This window comes from Gouania willdenowi, chromosome 5 (genome assembly GCF_900634775.1).
Source record: "Gouania willdenowi chromosome 5, fGouWil2.1, whole genome shotgun sequence".
Classification (NCBI taxonomy): Eukaryota; Metazoa; Chordata; class Actinopteri; order Blenniiformes; family Gobiesocidae; genus Gouania; species Gouania willdenowi.
The window spans coordinates 4,937,355-4,955,784 of record NC_041048.1 but is presented as its reverse complement, the minus strand read 5'-3'; the positions used below and the strand labels follow the sequence as shown (position 1 = coordinate 4,955,784).

Sequence of the window (18,430 nt, the reverse complement as noted above, 5' to 3'; positions counted from 1 at the left end):
GGTCATTCAGTTCAATACGCCGGTCGGATTCTGATGTTGCAATTACCAGGAAAGAAGAACTGGGACTTTAAACAACGGCGGTCAGCGTTCATCTTACTACAGATCCACGCACGCCTTCAGCTGAACAAGGAAGACTCCTTGAAACGGTGAAGTCTACGATACAATGGCAACCATCTTTAAAGATCTAACTAAACCCCAAATCCACCCTTTTTTGGCTGAAGAAAAATAGATTTGGTATGAAGTAGAGTTGATGATTGACTACATTGTCCAAAGTTGGATAAGAATCAAAGTATTTCAATTTGACATATTCAAATCATAATGAAGTTTTCTTTTGGCTGAGAATGGTGGGTTTTGACATTTTGGTTGCTTCTTACGTCACCAACTGCCACTCTTGGCTCCTCCCCTCCAATAAAAAGTAGCACATGTCGACTCAGCAAATCTGGTGAGTTGTTGGACTGAGAGAATTGCAAATAGCGAGCTATAGTGATCATTGGGGAAGTTGTTAGCATAGCATAGATTGTTGTTTGGAAATTTTAGAGTATAGACTGGGTGTGTCTTCAGTTTTTCTGGAGCCCTGCCCATAATTAAGGCATTTTTTGAACTTCCAGCCTAGACGTCCATCATCTAAAACCTTGAGTTATTATTTGACCTCATCAAACCGATGTGAGTCAAGTGAATGCTACACTTCCTTGAGTAATCACGATGTAACAGTTTGTCAAACATGGCGATCTCCACAAGCGTGACTAAAAAGTGCTTTTTATTGCTTCTAAAATGACTAATTCCTAAAAGCTAAAGCTTACATATACTAGTATATCAGTTCAGCTTTATTTGTAATTTGGGGTGAGGATTCCCTTTAAATGAAAACCAAATTTAAGGAATATTTTTCAGGTGTTGCAGGCTTTGTAAGAGTTTGTGAGACACTGGATGTGTTCGAAATGTAATACTAACGTAGTACTCATACTAAGTCTGACATCAGAATGAGTATGAATTGCGTTCACATTAGATAGTATGGAAAGATTGAGTATGTGAGAAATACACAGATGTATACTATATCGGGACATTTTTTTAAGTATGCACGATGGGCACACGAGTCATACTCAACTGCCCCATAATGCATTGCGAGCAGAATGTAAAATTGTCGCTGGACTGGCTTCAAGCTGAAAGTCAAACATCCCCTTTTCAAAACAAAAGCATCTCTTCTCATCTTCCATTAGTTTTTAACACTTTTGTAAATAGGGCTCTTGTTTTGAAGTTTTGGCAGTACTAAATAGAGGGTTTTACAAAAATCTCTGAAATGTCAGAATTAAATGAGTTTCTGTGAGTTTTATCGATCAAATGAGCACATGTTGATATTATACTTGGTCACTTTCTCAGTTAAAATGTTTTCAGAACTTTCAAAGGCGGAGAATCAACAGAGATATTTAGCCTCAGTGTGACTCAGGTTCCAAATGCATCTTGGGAAACTTTGAAGTATACTTCAGTGGGAATGCTCACCATCCTAACCATACTTATAGTATATATTAGTATATACTCATTGGGTTTGTAGTGTATAGTGTGACATTTCAAACAGCCACTGTGATGGTTGCCTTGTCTCTGACATGATTGTATTTGGTGATTTAAAATGTGCAGGTAACCAGATGCTGCACCATGAATTAAAACTGCATTAAACTCCCTCTGCAGGACAGCTGTGAATCCTGACGCCGTCGGGCGTGACAACAGCAGAACCTGGACGATACCCGGTAAACAACGCGTTGCCGTACGCTGGGGGGGGGGGGGAAGACGACACGACGACACAACCAAGGCGTGCAGTGCATGTGGTTAAGTATTTATCACCACATTGTGAGCGAAGACTGTTTTGTCCTCCGGTTGCTCTCTCATTTTGTTTGTGGTGAATTCGCCGAGGCTGCGGCTGATCACACTGATTTATACGCACCAGCAGATACTCTTCATTATAATTAATAACCCAGCAGTTCAAAGCTCTCTATTACTGAACCACAGGAGAGCTGCATGCTGAGCACTGGGGCTTAGAGCATACATGCAACCACCACATTCACACACGCACGCACGCACGCACACACACACACACACACGCACACACACACGCTGAGCCTGACAGATTTAACCCTGCTCAGGATTAACCCATAAAATTATCTCGGTGACCAGGACGAGGAAGAGAACGAGAGGAAAAAGATTCAAACAAGGCAAAGAAATGGGACGCGGATTTGTTTTTGTTTTTTTTCTTTCTCTGTCACGAAGTGCAGGGATTCAGAGCTTTTCTCTTCCTTCCGTTGTCCAACAGCTGTGATCTGTTACCCACTCATCATCAGTGTTAATAGATGGAAGTTTAAATCTCTGTAGCATGCAGCGGGAATAGAGCAAGTGATGAAAGGTATTAAAAGAAGAGGAAGCAGGAGGAGGAGAATGAATACATTTTAATGGTGGTGACTTTAATCTATTGCAAAAAGTAAAAGTTTTTTTTAATCAAAAATTTACTTGAGATTTTGCAGATTTGTTTTTTTTTTTTTGTTTAATTTAAAAAAATTCAAGCTTTTGTTTGAGACTTAAAGTCATTGTGATCAGTTGTATTTTTAAGACGTGTGTCTCACGCACACACTGAGGTCTCCTTTAATGCATTAAAATAGATTAAGAAACATGTCTGTTCATGCAGTTTGGCTTTGGCTCATGTGGGAAGACTTTTTTTTATTTTATTGTTTTTAAAATTATCACATCAAATGTGTCTTTTGACCTCAATTATTATTTTTTTGACAGACATTAAACAAAGTCTACAAGTTTTTAATAAACCTAAACTGTGCACATTTAAATCATCATAACTTTACTAAAATTGAACCAAAATGTATTTTTTATTTTTATTTTTTTACAATATTTAATCTACATTCATATGTACCTTTGTTTATTAATCTTAGTATTTCTACCAAAGCCTTTTAAAGCCACAAAATATAACAATTACAACAGTTATTTACTGAATTACTCTCACCTTACATTTGTTTTTTGTTTTTTTTTTAAAAATTGTATTTAATTCTTTTTTAATGTTTACACTACAATTATATGTTTTGTCGTCATTTTAAAACACAAAAAATGTGCACTTACAAGTTGAACCAAAATGTAATTAATTTTTTTTTTTTTACATTTCCTCTACATTTATCTGTGCCTTTATTTATTCATTATTATTTCTAGCAAAGCCTTTAAAACCATAAAAAAACAATCACAACACATATTTACTGGATTTCTTCCACCTTACATTTGCTTTTTTTTAAATTAAATTTTATATTATTTATTTATTTAATTTTTCAATGTTTACACGACATTTGAAAATGTATCTTTTCAGAAATGTTATGTTTTGTCGCGTAGGTTATAAATTAGATTATACTTTTACATTACTTACATTACTCCCCACAGTGGGGAAATTAACATGTTACAGCAGCCAAAAAATACAAAAAGCAAGCTTGCAAAAAACCTACATAAATACAAAAATGCATTAAGGGAAATTAAGGGAAAAAGATGAAATATGAAAATAAAATATATAGCTAATTATTCTTCCTATATCGTGATTCCACAAACACAAACAGAGACATTGTGTCTTTCTATTTGTTTTGGGACATGCAGACCACTGAAGCTCACACAAAGCAGTGATGGGAAGTCATGCAGCATTCAGTGCTTTTAAAGCTGTAAAGTCAGATGTTATGTTAGCTCCCGCCACCAACTCACTGCCTGCAGCGGAGGAAGAAGAAGCAGCAGCAGTAGTAGTAGTAGGGGGCGCAGCAGGCCCAGCTGAGTTGGTGAGAGAGGAGGAGGAGCTAAGCCCTACGTGGGTGGGGCTAGAGAGAGTTTTGGCGGCGGCAGCGGTGTCATTGTGCTGGCTGACCACAGACGGTTGGCGGCGCAGGGCACCGGGCACCGCCGCCTGGCCCGTCTGGAAGGTATAGACCACGTCCATCTGAAGGAGGGTTAGGGTTAGACAGCAGAGATGCACAGAGTGAAAAAGAAGTTAGAGGGGGCAGGGTCAGTGGTTCTATTCATTCAGAAGAAACAGAAGAAGAAGTTAAAGCACAAGAAGAAAAGCCTGGAGAGAGCAGGAGGTTAGCAGGAAGAAAATGTCAACCAATCAGCAGAAAAAAAAGGTTAAAAACACTTCATCCATTTCTAATTCCTGCTCTTTTTATTTTACCAAACTGGCAAAAAAAGTTTGGTTTTAGGCCTGTCCTGTAACAACTTGAGATGTTTCACCATGGATATAATACTGATATGCACAGAACACAACACAAAAAACAGGAGAACCAGAGGAGAAGTCGTTGCTGTGCTTCACAGGCATATCTAATAAATTAAAATAACGTTTTTAATAGAGTCTCACCTCTAAAAAATATTCTACAGTTAAATATAAATTAATTTAGAAGACCCTGAAAAATAAACTTAATAAATCCAATAAAAACAATATATATTTTATCAGAGATTTTAGATGCAGGACAAAATAATAATTATAAGAATTATAAGAAAAAGTAAATATATCAGGAAATCCAAGCTTTTTTCTTCTTTTCACACATGAAGTCCAGTAGGAGAAGATGCTTCGTGCTATTACTGAGGTCAATGGACACGGACACGCACACGGACACGCACACGGACACGCACACGGACACACACACGGACACACACACGGACACACAGAAAGCAGAAAAACAGATGAGACTGACAGGATGATGGAAAAGTCCCATTAGTGAAGACTTTACGTCCTTCAAACCCTGGACCAGCTACGTCAGATGGTGAAACACGCTTTGTGGAACGTACTGAGCGCGCTCAGAGCAGAGACGGAGCAAAGCTGTCATTTGGAGACACTGATAAAGGGGCAGTTTTGCAGCAATTATTCTCAAAATGTATTTGAGTGTTGAGGTGTTAAGACGTCCAACGGGATTAGAAAAGAGGAGGAGGAGGAGGAGGAGGAGGAGGAGGAAGAGGAGCGTGGCCAGATAAGAACCTAATTAGCTCGCTGCCTTTCGTTGCCTTCCCTCCATCCTCCTCCTCCTCCTCCACTGTTCATCTTCCAGTCCCACCAGGACAACCACTGATATTACAGATACACGAGTAGAAAAACGGGAACGCTGCTATTGTTTCCAACAGAAGCAGAACAGCATCGTAGTCTTTGTGTTCTACTCCCTCATGTTTCAGTGTTTCAGCAGAATTAGGTCGAGGTCAACGTCACTGTTTAGAAAATAAACAGTTTGAAATGTTTAACAGTCGTGTGATGGTCCATTGTTCTATGAATCTGTGATTACCACATTTATTTATTTATCTGAATATGAATAATGGAGAATATTATTATTTTGCATTGTCATCTTAAAGATGTAAATCCTTGTTTTAATCAGGAATAAAATGGGTTAAAAGTGACCAAAAATGGTGCAAAAGGTGGTGAAATGGGATTTTAAAAACCACAGAAATTGGTTAAAAGTTGCAAATTAGAGTAAACAAAAACAAAGTGTCATTATTGGAACAAATAGTTTAAACTGGTAAATAATGGGCATAACAAATAATAAATGTGGTTAAATTGCCAAAAATAAGCATAAAATATGGTAAAAAGAGGTTAAAAGGGACATTAGGTGGAAAATAAGGTGGAAAGTGTTTAAGCGTCGAAAATGTCTTGAATGAAGTCCAGCAAGTTCATTTTGTCTTCTTTTTAAAAATACATGTTATGATTTAGTTTATTCAGACAAGGTTCGTCAGGAAATTTTATCTCCTGACATGTTTCGACTGTCAACTGTCAGTCTTCCTCAGAGGTGACAGTGACCAAAAATGGTGGGAAAACTGCTGAAAAGGGATTTTAAAAACCACAGAAATTTTAAAAGTTGCAAAAAAAGAGTTAAAAGTGTCAATATTTGTCATGCCCAAAAATAATGGGCATGACAAATATTGAATGTGGTTAAATTGGCAAAAATAAGCATGAAATATGGTGAAAAGAGGTAAAAAAACAATAATGGGTCAACATTAGGTGGAAAAGTGGTGGAAAGGATTTATAAGTGCTGAAAATGTCTTGAAAGTGGAAATAAGTGACAGAAAGTGGGAGTAATGACGCAAAAATACATTAAAAGAGATGAAAATAAGTTAAAATATGGCAAGTTTGGTGTAGTTGCAGAAAAACTGTAAATATCAGCAACTGGGGTCTAAAAAATGTCTTAAAAGTGAGAAAAAATTTGTAGAAAAGGCACTGAAATTTGATGGGGAGTAATGGAGCAAAAATTGGTGTTAGCGATGTAGTTTTCTTTTTGTAAATGATACATAATAAATCATTACTTGTGGATATTTATAACATTAGTGCAGCAAATGCAATTACTCCCTTAAATTGATCATTCTTGCAGTTTAATGCAGATAATCAATAATCCTTGTTGGTGATGCTCTTTATTAGACTCAACCTTTGAAAATTAACCAGTCACTGAGGTGTTCTAAGTAAATGGGACATTTAAAAAAAAAAAAAAAAATGTCATATATAATATATTGTTGTGAACTGTTAAAACAATATGTACAGTGAGAACTGAGTGATGCTGCTGAAGGTTTGTGATATTCAGTGAAGCAGGGACTGAAAAATCTAATGAAAATGTGTGAAAACAAACATTTTCTGTTGGTGAGAAAGTGTGAGTGAAGACGCCTGGATTCAGATGTGTTTGCCCTGTGGATGCTGTGTGTGTGTGTGTGTGTGTGTGTTGGAGGTTCAGTTGGCTACTGTTACTGTAAGTGGGTGTTAGCATCGTGTCTAATGAAGCCCAATGGGACTGAATGTACGTTAAAACTTAGCATACACACACAGAGGCAAAACCTCAAGATCTGATAAAGAAAGGAGTGAATTAATATTATAATTATGATTATTTAAATTGTCCATAAAAGCTGAGCAGAGGTTTACCAGCTGATGGTGTTGGTTCTAGGGTCAGGAGCTGATAATGGGAACAAACTGGTGTGTGATGAAATCATAAAGACTACATTTGATCTTAAAACTAGTGGGAGCTTCTATCCCAGCTGTATTTACACAGAGGCATGTTATTATTTACTGCAGTGGTTCTCAACCTTGGGGTCAGGACCCCATTTGGGATCGTGAGACACTGGGAGGTAGTCTTCCGATGCTTTCAAGAACAGCCAATTTTTGCTTTTTTTATTTATTTTTTTACCATTTTTCTGCAACTACACCAAACTTGCCATATTTTAACCTGTTTTCATCACTTTTTCTTCCCAAATTTAGTTCCGTTTAATGCATTTTGGCTACATTACTCCCATTTCTGCCACTTCTCCATCGCATTTCAATGCCTTTTCTGCACATTTTTCCCACTTTCAAGACATTTTCAGCACTTATTAAACCCTTTAAACCACTTTTCCACCTAATGTCACATATGTTGACCTATTATTGTCACTTTTAACCTCTTTTTACCATATATCATGCTTGTTTTTGCCAATTTAACCATATTCACAATTTGCCATGCCTATTATTTGCCAGTTAAACTTAAAGTTCCAATATTGACACGTTGAACCCTTTTTTAACCACCTTTTCTGTCCATTTTTGGCCACTCTAATTTGCAACTTTTAGCCAATTTCAGTGTTTTTTCCCATTTCACCACCATTTTTGGTCACTTTTAAACTGTTTTATTTCTGATTAAAACAAGGATTTACATCTTTAAGAAGATGACTATATACTATGGAGCAAATGATGATAATCTTCTGAGATAACAGTGGATATTATTCAGATAAATAAATTAAAGTGGTTATCACAGATTCATAGAACAATAGACCATCATTTTACTGACTTTATGGATGGACCCCAAAAATCTCTCCCCTTTATTCCCCCTTATAGATGGTCCTGTCTCCACATGACTGTTCTTCAATGTTCATGTCTGTGGTCAACCGCTGTCAGGTACAATGGGGGTCCCTGGTCTCTGGAACCTTTATTTTGAGGGTCACAGGCTGAAGAGGTTGAGAACCACTGATTTACAGTATTATCACAAGTTGGACATTTGCCAGATTTCTTTACATCTTTTAAATAATTCAGGAAGTCACTGAACACTGTGCAAATATCCAACAGGCTTTTTGTTGCTCACTGGTCGACTTTTGTCATTTTGGTTTTTAATGAAGTTTGCAGCCGAGTGTGAAATTAGGTGGACAGGCTTTAGAATGAGTGTTCGTTTAATCTCCAGTTTTACCTTCACACACACTGCTGTGCTGTGTGTCCTCATTTCTACGACACGCGTGTGCGAGAGCGTGCAGCCGCTTCAAAGCTGTGGGAGGAGCTAATCAGCTTTAATCTCTATGGCTTTTCAACAAGTAGCTACACATTTACATCTATATGTAACTGCTGACGATGACTAAAACCTTCTAATAAACTGTTTCTTTCTCCGCCTGTCTCTGTGTTTAATCCCACGTCCACTTGATAAACATTTGTTAGTTATGTTTGCTTGTTTGTATTGTTTTTTTCTTCATAAGTAATTACAGTTTGCTCTGGTGCTCTATATGAAATTTGTATATTGTTTGTGTGATAAATGTCTCAAAATAAAGCTGCTTGATCACTTCCCTTCATTGAAAGTCCGTCCACATATGGTTAGAAACTAAAAAACGTATAAATCAGTTCCACGGGGCTCTGCACTTCACTTTTACGGGTCGATAATAAAAGGTCAGAGGTCATTTCCTATAATGTGCACCCTCGATTCCTTTTAATGGTGACGTCATTTGACATTTGTGTTGATTTATTATATTCCAATACTCGCCATCGTGATCTGTTCTCACTTGTCATTTGGCCAGAATGGAGCGATCTCCATTTGAGCCAGTTATTAGTTCAATACCAGTTCAAAAAGAGTTATTATTAGTCTTTTTTTTTTACTTTAAGAAGTTAATTACAATCAGGGTTGGGGTCAATTACATTTTTCAGTTACAATTACGTTTTCAATTACCCATGTTCAAGCACTTTTTCCGCAATTACAATTAAATTACAATTATTTTTAATCCTCGAAGTCAATTACAATTATGTTCTCAATTACTAAAGTTCAATTACAAATAATCACAATTACTGAGCCTGAAATAAATAGCCTAATACAAGTTAACTTTCCTCTTGTGTTAGCTTTCAGTTAGCATCTATTATGCTAACAGTTTCTAAACCAGCTGTAAAATACACAATAAACAAATATCTATCATCTAAGTTATTTCCTATCTATTGATTACCTTGTTAGGATTCCTAATCAATTAAAATATTGGTTTTTAATATTTTTGGTGTGGGTGTCTGAGCCTTTTTTGTGTCAGTATAGCCCGAGATTAAATTTTTTTAAAAGGTAAAATGTGGGAATGCTTGATATGAAACATATTTTAATAATTGTTCACTACATATATGTAGTAACTGTACATAGAACTGTAACACGGTTCAACATGAATTTTTATGGCAATTACAATTACAAAGTAATTTATCTAAATTACAATTTATTTACAATTACGACAGCAACATATTTTTAAAATGACAATTACAAATATAATTACACCATAATTGTAATTAATTATCACTTATGCAATTACAATTATAACTGACCCAAACCCTGATGACAATCATCATTGCACCTGCCTACATCACATACTGTATATCGCTATTGATAGTTTAGCTCTACTAGTGCTCTAGTATTATGGTTTACTGGTGCATAAGTACTTAACTAATCAAGCAAAAGGGGTAACTATTAGTACAAGTTAGCATTATATGCCAATGAGCAGAGACGTGCAGTCAGGGTAGGCAAGGTAGGCAGTGCCTACCCGAGGGTAAATTGATATTATGATTATTTGTTTTAATTATAATATAATTATAAATTATTTATTTTTCATATCCCAAATGACTAAACATTGCTATTTCCTGGTACGGCAGAGACGCTGCCATGTCATGAGTTATATCTTGTTGGGAGAGTATGGTTGCTGCTATTGAATAATTGTTTATGTTTCTTTAATGGTGTTTTACAATGTTAATTTTGTTAGAACAACACTTGCCAGCAGAAACATATGAAATTGTCATTGGTGGTCTCGATTTGCAACGCCCTGCCTACGCCACCCTCGTGCTCACGGCACGTCACTGCGAATGAGGGGGCGGGGAAAAGCAAATTCAGGCTTGCCATTGGCTTTTAAAAATTTGAAAACACATCAGCTGCTAAATTTGCTTTTAATTCCTCCTACTTCATTTGCATTAGATTTACTAGTACCACTAGTAAGTGATTTTACTTTACTAGCAGTGGTGTCACGATACAATACATCCCAATACTAAACAATATGATATATATCGCAATATCAATAATTACAAATTCTGCCTTTACAAGTACAAAATGGAATGAAATACAATTCATTTCTTTTTTTAAACTTGCGAGAACAATTAAATGCTCACTAACTGTAATTCATGTACAAATACCGAAAACAGGTGTTTATCAAACTGTTTTTTTAACTTTTGCTTTTATAACAGATTCTGATTCTTAAATTCTTAAAAAAGTAACCAAAGTGTCCAATATGTTTTATAAAAATAAATAAAATCAACTTCCAGCTAAAATGCATTGAGGAGTGAATAAATAAACACCCCAAACGACTAATCTGTGTTGGTAATGGGAACCAAGCGGGTGAGACAGCCGTACCTGTGTCTGGATGCGGTTCAGACCTCTGAACCACAGGATCTGGCCTCTCCTCAGCTCCATCTCAGCGTGATCGATTTCATCGGCGCCTTCTGTCAGCTCCTCCTCGTGGATCTCCTCCTTAGTGATGCCGTGGCCGGCTTCCTTCAGGAACTTCAGGTGGTGCGTGGGGATGGCTGTGATCAACTGGGACGGAGAAAAGACATTGTTAGAGATTAATTAACTACTGATAGCTATTTTCATTTCAGTACAAAAGATCAAAGACGGATTAATGCAGCATTTCACAGTGGAGCGGAACATTTCCACTGGAACTCAAAGGGATCCTCCACTGTTTTTACAAGTTTGACCTAAAATCTTTGAAATGTTCTTATTAGCGGATCTATGCCTAACAAAACACATTATTATCCGCCATATTCATTTAAACATGTCACTCAACCCCCCTGCCTGTAAACATCCCATTGTTTTCTATTGGAGTGAAGCATTCAGCCTGCATTTTAGATCATTTAGCAGTTTTAAACAGTGTGCTGACACGCTCTGGTAGCTGAAGTTAGCGAGTAATCACGGACTGTTGAGGACAAGTTTTTTAAAGTGGGACTCCTTCCTTATCCTATAAAGGATAATAATTGAAATTAACATAAAATTAGGAGTAATTTTAATTAACTGTATCATATTTAAATATCAGCATCCATTCAAATTATTATAATTAAAAACAACATTTGAACTGGGGTTGAAAAATTCCCGGAATTTTCAAAGTTGAAACTTTTCATGAGAATTAATGGGAAAAATTGGGGCGTATAATTGTACAGAATTGAAGGTTGGCTCTTCACATAAATGCTAAATATAAAAATGACAGCGATATTATACATTATTAATATAATAATATATAATATAATCTCCAAATGAATACACAAATTCAATGAAACTCCACAATATTAGCAGGGCACACATTTTCTTTACGCTTATATTAATTGATGGTAGTCATTTTTTATCTCAAATTATTAAAAGAATTCTAAAATTTTCCAAAATCCTACAATTTTTTTCTAATTATTCCACAACATTTCCTCAAATTACATAAAAATGGGCCACAAAATCAAATTAATTGAAAGTAGAAATCCTGCAGGGACTAATATCTATCACTTATTGTTTTGATATCAGTGCTGTACATTATACATGGAAGTGCAAACTAGAGCGCAATAATGCTTAAATTACTAATTTTCCCACCTAAAATCTGTGGCCCACTGAAGATAAACTGCTCAGTATTTGGCCCTTGAACTAAAACGAGTTTGACACCACTGATCTAAATAATCAGCATCAGTTATTTATAATTACTCTCAAATTCCAGTTAATTTTAACTAATAATTCTCATAAAATCCCATCCCTCAGATGAGTTTGCTTGTGCTCCCCCTTTCCTCTGACCTCTAAGTGAACCCACTGAGCTCCTTTTAACTTTATCCCTATGAAGCGGCTTCCTTTCAAGCCTGTGTGAATGTAAACAGGATCATCCTGATGTGTGTGAATGTGAATGTGTCTATCCGCTGAGGGACCGACACGCTGGGTTTGTTTTCCCTCGCCTCTCATAAACACAAGTCGCGCTGCTTTCATGTGCTGAGCTGATTGCCATGGCGATGGTCGTGATGGAAACGCTGCACTGCCAGTGTAAAAAAGCAACAGTTTGCGAGCGGCGTCGGTTCTTGTCAGAAACTCTGGCCGGTGTTGGATGCGTTGTTGGTCTCACCTGTCCCCATAGTAGCTCTCCCACACCAATAAACACACACCACAGCCACTGGTCGATGGTCAGAGCCGTGCAGGAGAACGGTTTCCCTCCATACTGAACGATGATGATCTGAAAGAGAACAGCAAGACGGTCTTTGCAGAGTCACGTAAATTATATTATCAACAAAGGCTTGATTTCACACCGTTGCTTCATCTTCATCCTAACCTCGGGCGAGCCTGCCTATTAATCACAGGTGTGTAAAGCATCTGAAAAAAAGAACTAGTAAACTCGTAAAAGAACAAATAAAATGACTGAAAATAACTTTGGTAAAAGTAAAAGTCCCTTAAGCCAAGGCCAATTTTCTCCGAAAATCACATGCCTATAACAAATAACGTTTTTCCAAGCTTACACATGACCTACATGGCTAATTTTTGTTCAGATTGAAGTAGGACACTTAGTGGTTACAGATGATGTGAAATTTTGGAAATCTATGATACTGAGTGACAATAAATCAGTAGAAATCTGTAGTTCACCCCAAAAAAACATCAAATGCAAAGCCAATTCTCAGTAGTGAAGGCTATAAAAGCAAAAATAACTGAACTAATGTATGGACATCCACTGCAGCAAGTTTGGTGATAATAATAAACCTTAGGCCAAAGATACACATGTTGCATAAAAAAGTTCAGGCGGAAGCCCACTTTGCCACAACTGTGCCAAAGTTTTACACAAGTTTTGAAACAAGGGTGTAACTAATATACCAGCCAAGTTTATTCCAATCATTATTAGTCTTATGTTTGACCACTAGGTGTTGCAATTTGGCGTGAAATAAACACATATCCATTTTTATTCAGGTTTCCGCTGTGCCATGCGTGATGCTATTTTATGTTCCACTCTTTGATGCTGTTATGCATGGGTGTTATTCAGCAATGCTTTGACCAATCAGAATGCTTGACACAGCATTGTAAAGCTCAGAGCTTGTAGAAATTGGTGATATCAAATACTATGTGACCGGGCTTTAGCCCTGGCCAATCACAGCTTGATAAAAGAGGGACCGGCCATTTCATGCACGTGCGCTATGCGCTCTTTGCACAAATTTCTCGACTGAGAAGTCCTGAAAACATCCCAGCATGCCTTGCTCTTTACTCTAATGAGGTGACGCTTTGGTTACCTGCAGAGCAAAGGTCCCGAGTACAACGCTGCAGAAGATGGGGTTCCTGTATATGCCCTCGAACACGTTTCTCTCCCCATGGATCTTCCTGGCGTTGACCTCATTGAACAGCTGCATCATGACGAACACGTTGAAAACGATGGTGTAGTGTTCCGACGGTGGAGAGTTTAGGGGAGCGTTACGGCCGCTGTCGATGTCAAAAAAGTTCTCACCTAAGAGACAATAGAGAAAGAGGCGTTTTGATTGGTTCACTCCTGAATGTAAGTGGATTTTCAAAGAACTTACCGGCGAAGAGGAGGGTGAAGATGATGACGAGTTGATACACAGCATGGCCGAGAATATTCTTCATCATGGTTCTGGAGATGAGGGGTTTGTTGCGACCGTACGGTCTGCGTAGAAGCAGCGACTCTGTTGGAGGCTCAGTGGCCAGGGCCAGAGAAGCCAGAGTGTCCATGATCAGGTTGACCCAGAGCATCTGGACGGCCTTCAGAGGAGAGTCCTGTAGGAAGGACAGAAGACAACATTGAGCTCATCAGGTGTGTTTGATGCCTTCGCAGTTTATGTTGCTCAAAGAAAAATCTTGTGACCCCAAAAGCTCCATATGAACCATGAAATTAAACAATTGCACCTAAATTATTAACATTTCGCCTGCTGTGGCATCAACGCAGTCTGACAACTTCCTCTTGGCTGTTTGATTGTTGGAAGCTGGAATATTAGCACCACTTTAGCCAAGGTTTTAAACCAGAGAACATTTCTTCAACTGAAGTCTGATGTCAAAATGAGTAAGAAGTGCGTTCACATTAGTTAGTATAAAAAGATTGAGTATGCGATAAATACCCTGATGTATACTATATCGGGAATTTTTTTTTTTAAATATGATCGGTGGACACACTAGTCATACTCAACTGCCCCATGATGCATTGCGAGCCTAATGTAAAATCGTCCTGGGACCGACTTCAAGCTAAAAATCAAACATCCTCTTTTCAAAACAAAAGCATCTCATCTTTTCTTCCATTAATTTTTAACACTTTTCTAATTTGGGCTCTTGTTTTGAAGTTAACCGGAAGATTTGTCAGTAGCACAATGGAAGGTCTCCAAAAATCTCCAAAATGTCAGCATGAAATGTGTCTATGTGAGTTTTATGGATCTAATAACCACATGTTGATATTCTACTTGGTCACTTTCTCACTTAAAATGTTTTCAGAACTTTCAAAGGAAACAGAAACAGAGATATTTAGCCTCAGTGTGACTGAGGTTTTTGTCGTTGTAGGTTCCAAATGCATTTTGGGAAACTTGGAAGTATACTTCAGATTTAGATTTTTTGTCACAACTTTGGTTCTATTTGACATAGAAACATGATCTAAATAGTGAATTATAGGCTTTTAGGGTCAAGAAATTCAACAATGCATCTTAAATTGTGTAAAGTTATGACAAAATACCCAAATCGGCAATACAGATAGTGGCCATCTTTGATTTCTTGATTTTGAGGGGGAACCAATGGTTTGCCAGTGTGGATCCCATTAAAAATTGATTCAGCATAGTGAAAAACCCACATGTACAAATTGTAATGCTTTATTCCAGAAGTGAACATCTAATATTGCTACATATCTGCCAGGCTACACTGCTGTTTCAATTCTGAAACAAAAAACTAAATTTACCCAAAACATACAATATGTTTTCCCTAGGGATGTAACGATTAATCGTAAGGCAGTTAAAAATCGATTCATAGGTTGATATCGATTTTCTGACAATTGAATCGCAGTACTTTTCTTAACCAGCAGAGGGCGCTATCCGGAAGTGTTGGCAGCGGGCGGAGTCTGCTAATACTTTCTTTCTGGCCGCCTTCTACTCTTAAAATATGTTAATAAATGATTCATTGCCCCTTTAGCACCGAAAGAATATCTGTAATATTACTTGAATATCTGTAAAAGTCACGTTTTTCTATTAGCCCTGTCTGCTAGCATAGCTTCTCTTCTTCACTGCAAGATATCTGCATGCTAACCGACCACTGGGTTACCAGCGCCCTCTGCTGGTCCAAACAAATATGACGTAAATCAGTGCAATGACGGTTTTTTTTTTTTTTTTTTAAAGTCCAATTGTTAAGGCACAAAATACATTTTCAGTTGCACTTTTAAAAGAAAAAGAACTATTATGCAGTTTTGCATTGTTTATTATAGAACCAGAATTTAAATTAATAGGCTTCATTTTCATTGTATTATTCCTTTATTTATTTAATTCAAGATTTATTTTTAGTTAAATTGCATTGTTTTGAATAGTTTATCAAGGAATTCTTTTGACAATGAAAAATAAAAGGAAAATAATACAGTATTTTCTAGTTTTTTTCCCAAAAAAAAATTTGTCTACAGTCCCATTTTGTAAATGAAAAAATCGTGAGAGAATCGTATCGTGAATCGAATCGTATCGGGAGTTGAGTGAATCGTTACATCCCTAGTTTTCCCTGAATAATCCTGATTTTTAAAAAGTTATTTTTGGTAGCACAGCCCAGGTTGATGCCCTTGCTTTTCAGTTGAAAGACTGAGGTTTGATCTAAGCAGGCTTTTGCATGTTCTTGTTGAACTGCAGGCTGTACAGTAGACGGTCGCTATTATTAGTGGCACATGAAGCAGTTTAATCATGGTGCAACTATTATCAATAGCCTAACTGATTAAAATGCATAAAAAACAGAGAACACACACATTTTTCTAGACCTATCACATCTGAGACCCAACGCCCCCCCCGGGTCTATCCTCTTTGTGTTCAACAAAGAGATAAATCATCCTTTAATGTTCTCTGCCAACATTTCAGTGGCCTAAAAGAGCGCGAGCACTGGCTGATTAGTGAGCAGAAACACAGCATAGAGTGCAGACCTGCTGAGTCTCTGTTATATTTCAGGATTATGATGGCAACATGTTGCCATGGTTTCAGGCTGAATCTTATCCTACTTTGTGTTCTGGGCTCTGTAGTAGAGTTAGTTATCTGTCCTGCCAGCTGTGAGCCTTTCAAATATTGCAAAGCCGTGAGTTTTTTTCCCCTTCTTTTTTCTCTTTATAGTGACAGGAGTTTGGTTCTCTGATTAGAGACACATTATGAAACTAAACGGAACGTAACGCGGCCACCGCACCTCCTCGCTGCGCTGAGGCAGATGCAATGGAGAAACGGATGACTCGTCTTTCCTGTTTCTGTGGATTTTTTTTTGATCAAACAGTCGAACTGATGTTTCCAGAGCAGATCACTGCACTAATGAAAGCCTGAAGATTCAACTAAACAAACAAAACTTCTATCAAACTAGAACCACCATATCCTGGATTTAAAAAAAGACTTTCTCAAGCTTGAAAATCTTACATTAGTCTGTAAATTTACTAGAAATTGTATTATTTACCATTGGTGGGAGAGTAAACAAGGAAGGATCTGATCAACAATGTCTGACTCTTAAAAGTGACTTTGTGTTTTCTAGTTTCCCTGATGAAAGATGGCTAATCTACCTCTGAACTACAGTGAAGCAGCGCCACATTAGGACACGAGCATTAATAGATATAAAGCTGGAGCCACCAATTTGTTGGATCACAGGTTTTGTCCCAACACCTGACCGATGACTTCAGCAGAATGGAGACCACCGTCTCTCGCACATGAGCCAGTTTTCTTCCTCCACGCTGCTCGACAACTAAACTTTTTTAAATAATGATGTTTTAATGGAAATTGAAATTCACATTTCTGGTCTTGTTCAAGAAGGCCAAAATAACAATATAATACAGTACAACAAATACATTTTTAGCACAAATTTTTGTATTAGATTTTATTTAATTATCTTAATCAATGTTTTGCTTTTATGTATTAATTTAATTATGAGTTCTTTTCCAATTAAAACCAAAATTCTTCAATTATTACTATGCATTAATTAATAGAAGTTAAAAATCATTCGAACGGGAAAAAATTTAGAAGTAAGACCATTTACTTTATTTGGTTAATATGAAAGCCATGTGGGTCATTCTATGTCATTTCAACACATTTTCAGGACGTCCCACGCACTTCTGTCTAAAAATGTTGTTCCGTGATTATTCAATAGGCACACTGTACATTTTTTGAACCAATACCTTTTGAGATCAGGACAATTTAGTGAGAGCTTTATTTGTCGATTTTCATGCATCCTTTTTTTTCCCATTTTCAGCTTCCAATATCTCAGGAACTTATGAAAGAGTTTAATGTCTATGAAAACCACATCTTTCCAAAACCACAGTCTTACACAAATGACAGAAGAGCCCATTATAGGATTATTGCAGTTACGGATGTTTTATTATGATTATTGGGAGTTTTATCAGTGCTATGCACTCTGTTCCTGGCCACTACTTCCTGTTAATGGGTGGAACTTCCTGTGACATAAATAGATTAAGTAGAAAAAGGGCTCTAATAAGCTTAAGGGATGAATATTTTACATTGGTGACAAGTGAACACACAGCTTCTGTTGAGCTATAATCATATCAACAGCATCGACGCCTGGAACTGCAAGGAATCATTAGAAAATATAAAAACAATCAACCTAAGCATAATTAAACATTACACTGGACACGTGTAACGAAATGTCAGTGTGTAAAAGTGTATGTGCATATTTAAACAACTACTTCTGTTAAAAGTTTATCGTAGAATGTTTCTTCCGTGAACGTACAGATTCAATGAAAAGACCAAAAACGACTGAGGCGTACCTGTGTGATGCAGGCGCCAGTGAAGGCCACGATGACGGCCACCACGTTGACGGTCAGCTGAAACTGGAGGAATTTGGAGATGCTGTCGTAGACGTTCCGTCCCCACATCACGGCCTTGACAATGCTGGTGAAGTTGTCATCAGTGAGGATGATGTCAGACGCCTCCTTGGCTACGTCAGTGCCAGCGATTCCCTGAAGAGAGCAAGAGAGGATGGAAATCAGGTGA

The 18,430-nt window shown here is 37.3% G+C and overlaps 1 protein-coding gene across 6 annotated transcripts in view; it reads right to left on the bottom strand.

Moving 5' to 3' along the window:
* The window catches only part of LOC114463953 (plasma membrane calcium-transporting ATPase 1-like), a 151,907-nt gene that overhangs the window by 7,572 nt on the left and 125,905 nt on the right, over positions 1-18,430 (bottom strand). For 3 of the 6 annotated variants that reach the window (XM_028447855.1, XM_028447859.1, XM_028447857.1), the window contains 5 exons: positions 18,205-18,396; positions 13,793-14,006; positions 13,508-13,719; positions 12,361-12,468; positions 10,629-10,811 (listed from right to left, as the gene is read on the bottom strand). In XM_028447855.1, the coding sequence (XP_028303656.1) occupies positions 10,629-10,811; positions 12,361-12,468; positions 13,508-13,719; positions 13,793-14,006; positions 18,205-18,396 (909 nt within the window). Of the gene's footprint in view, positions 1-3,726; positions 3,956-10,628; positions 10,812-12,360; positions 12,469-13,507; positions 13,720-13,792; positions 14,007-18,204; positions 18,397-18,430 lie in introns of all 6 variants that reach the window. The other 3 variants (XM_028447858.1, XM_028447860.1, XM_028447861.1) reach the window with 2 other exon arrangements.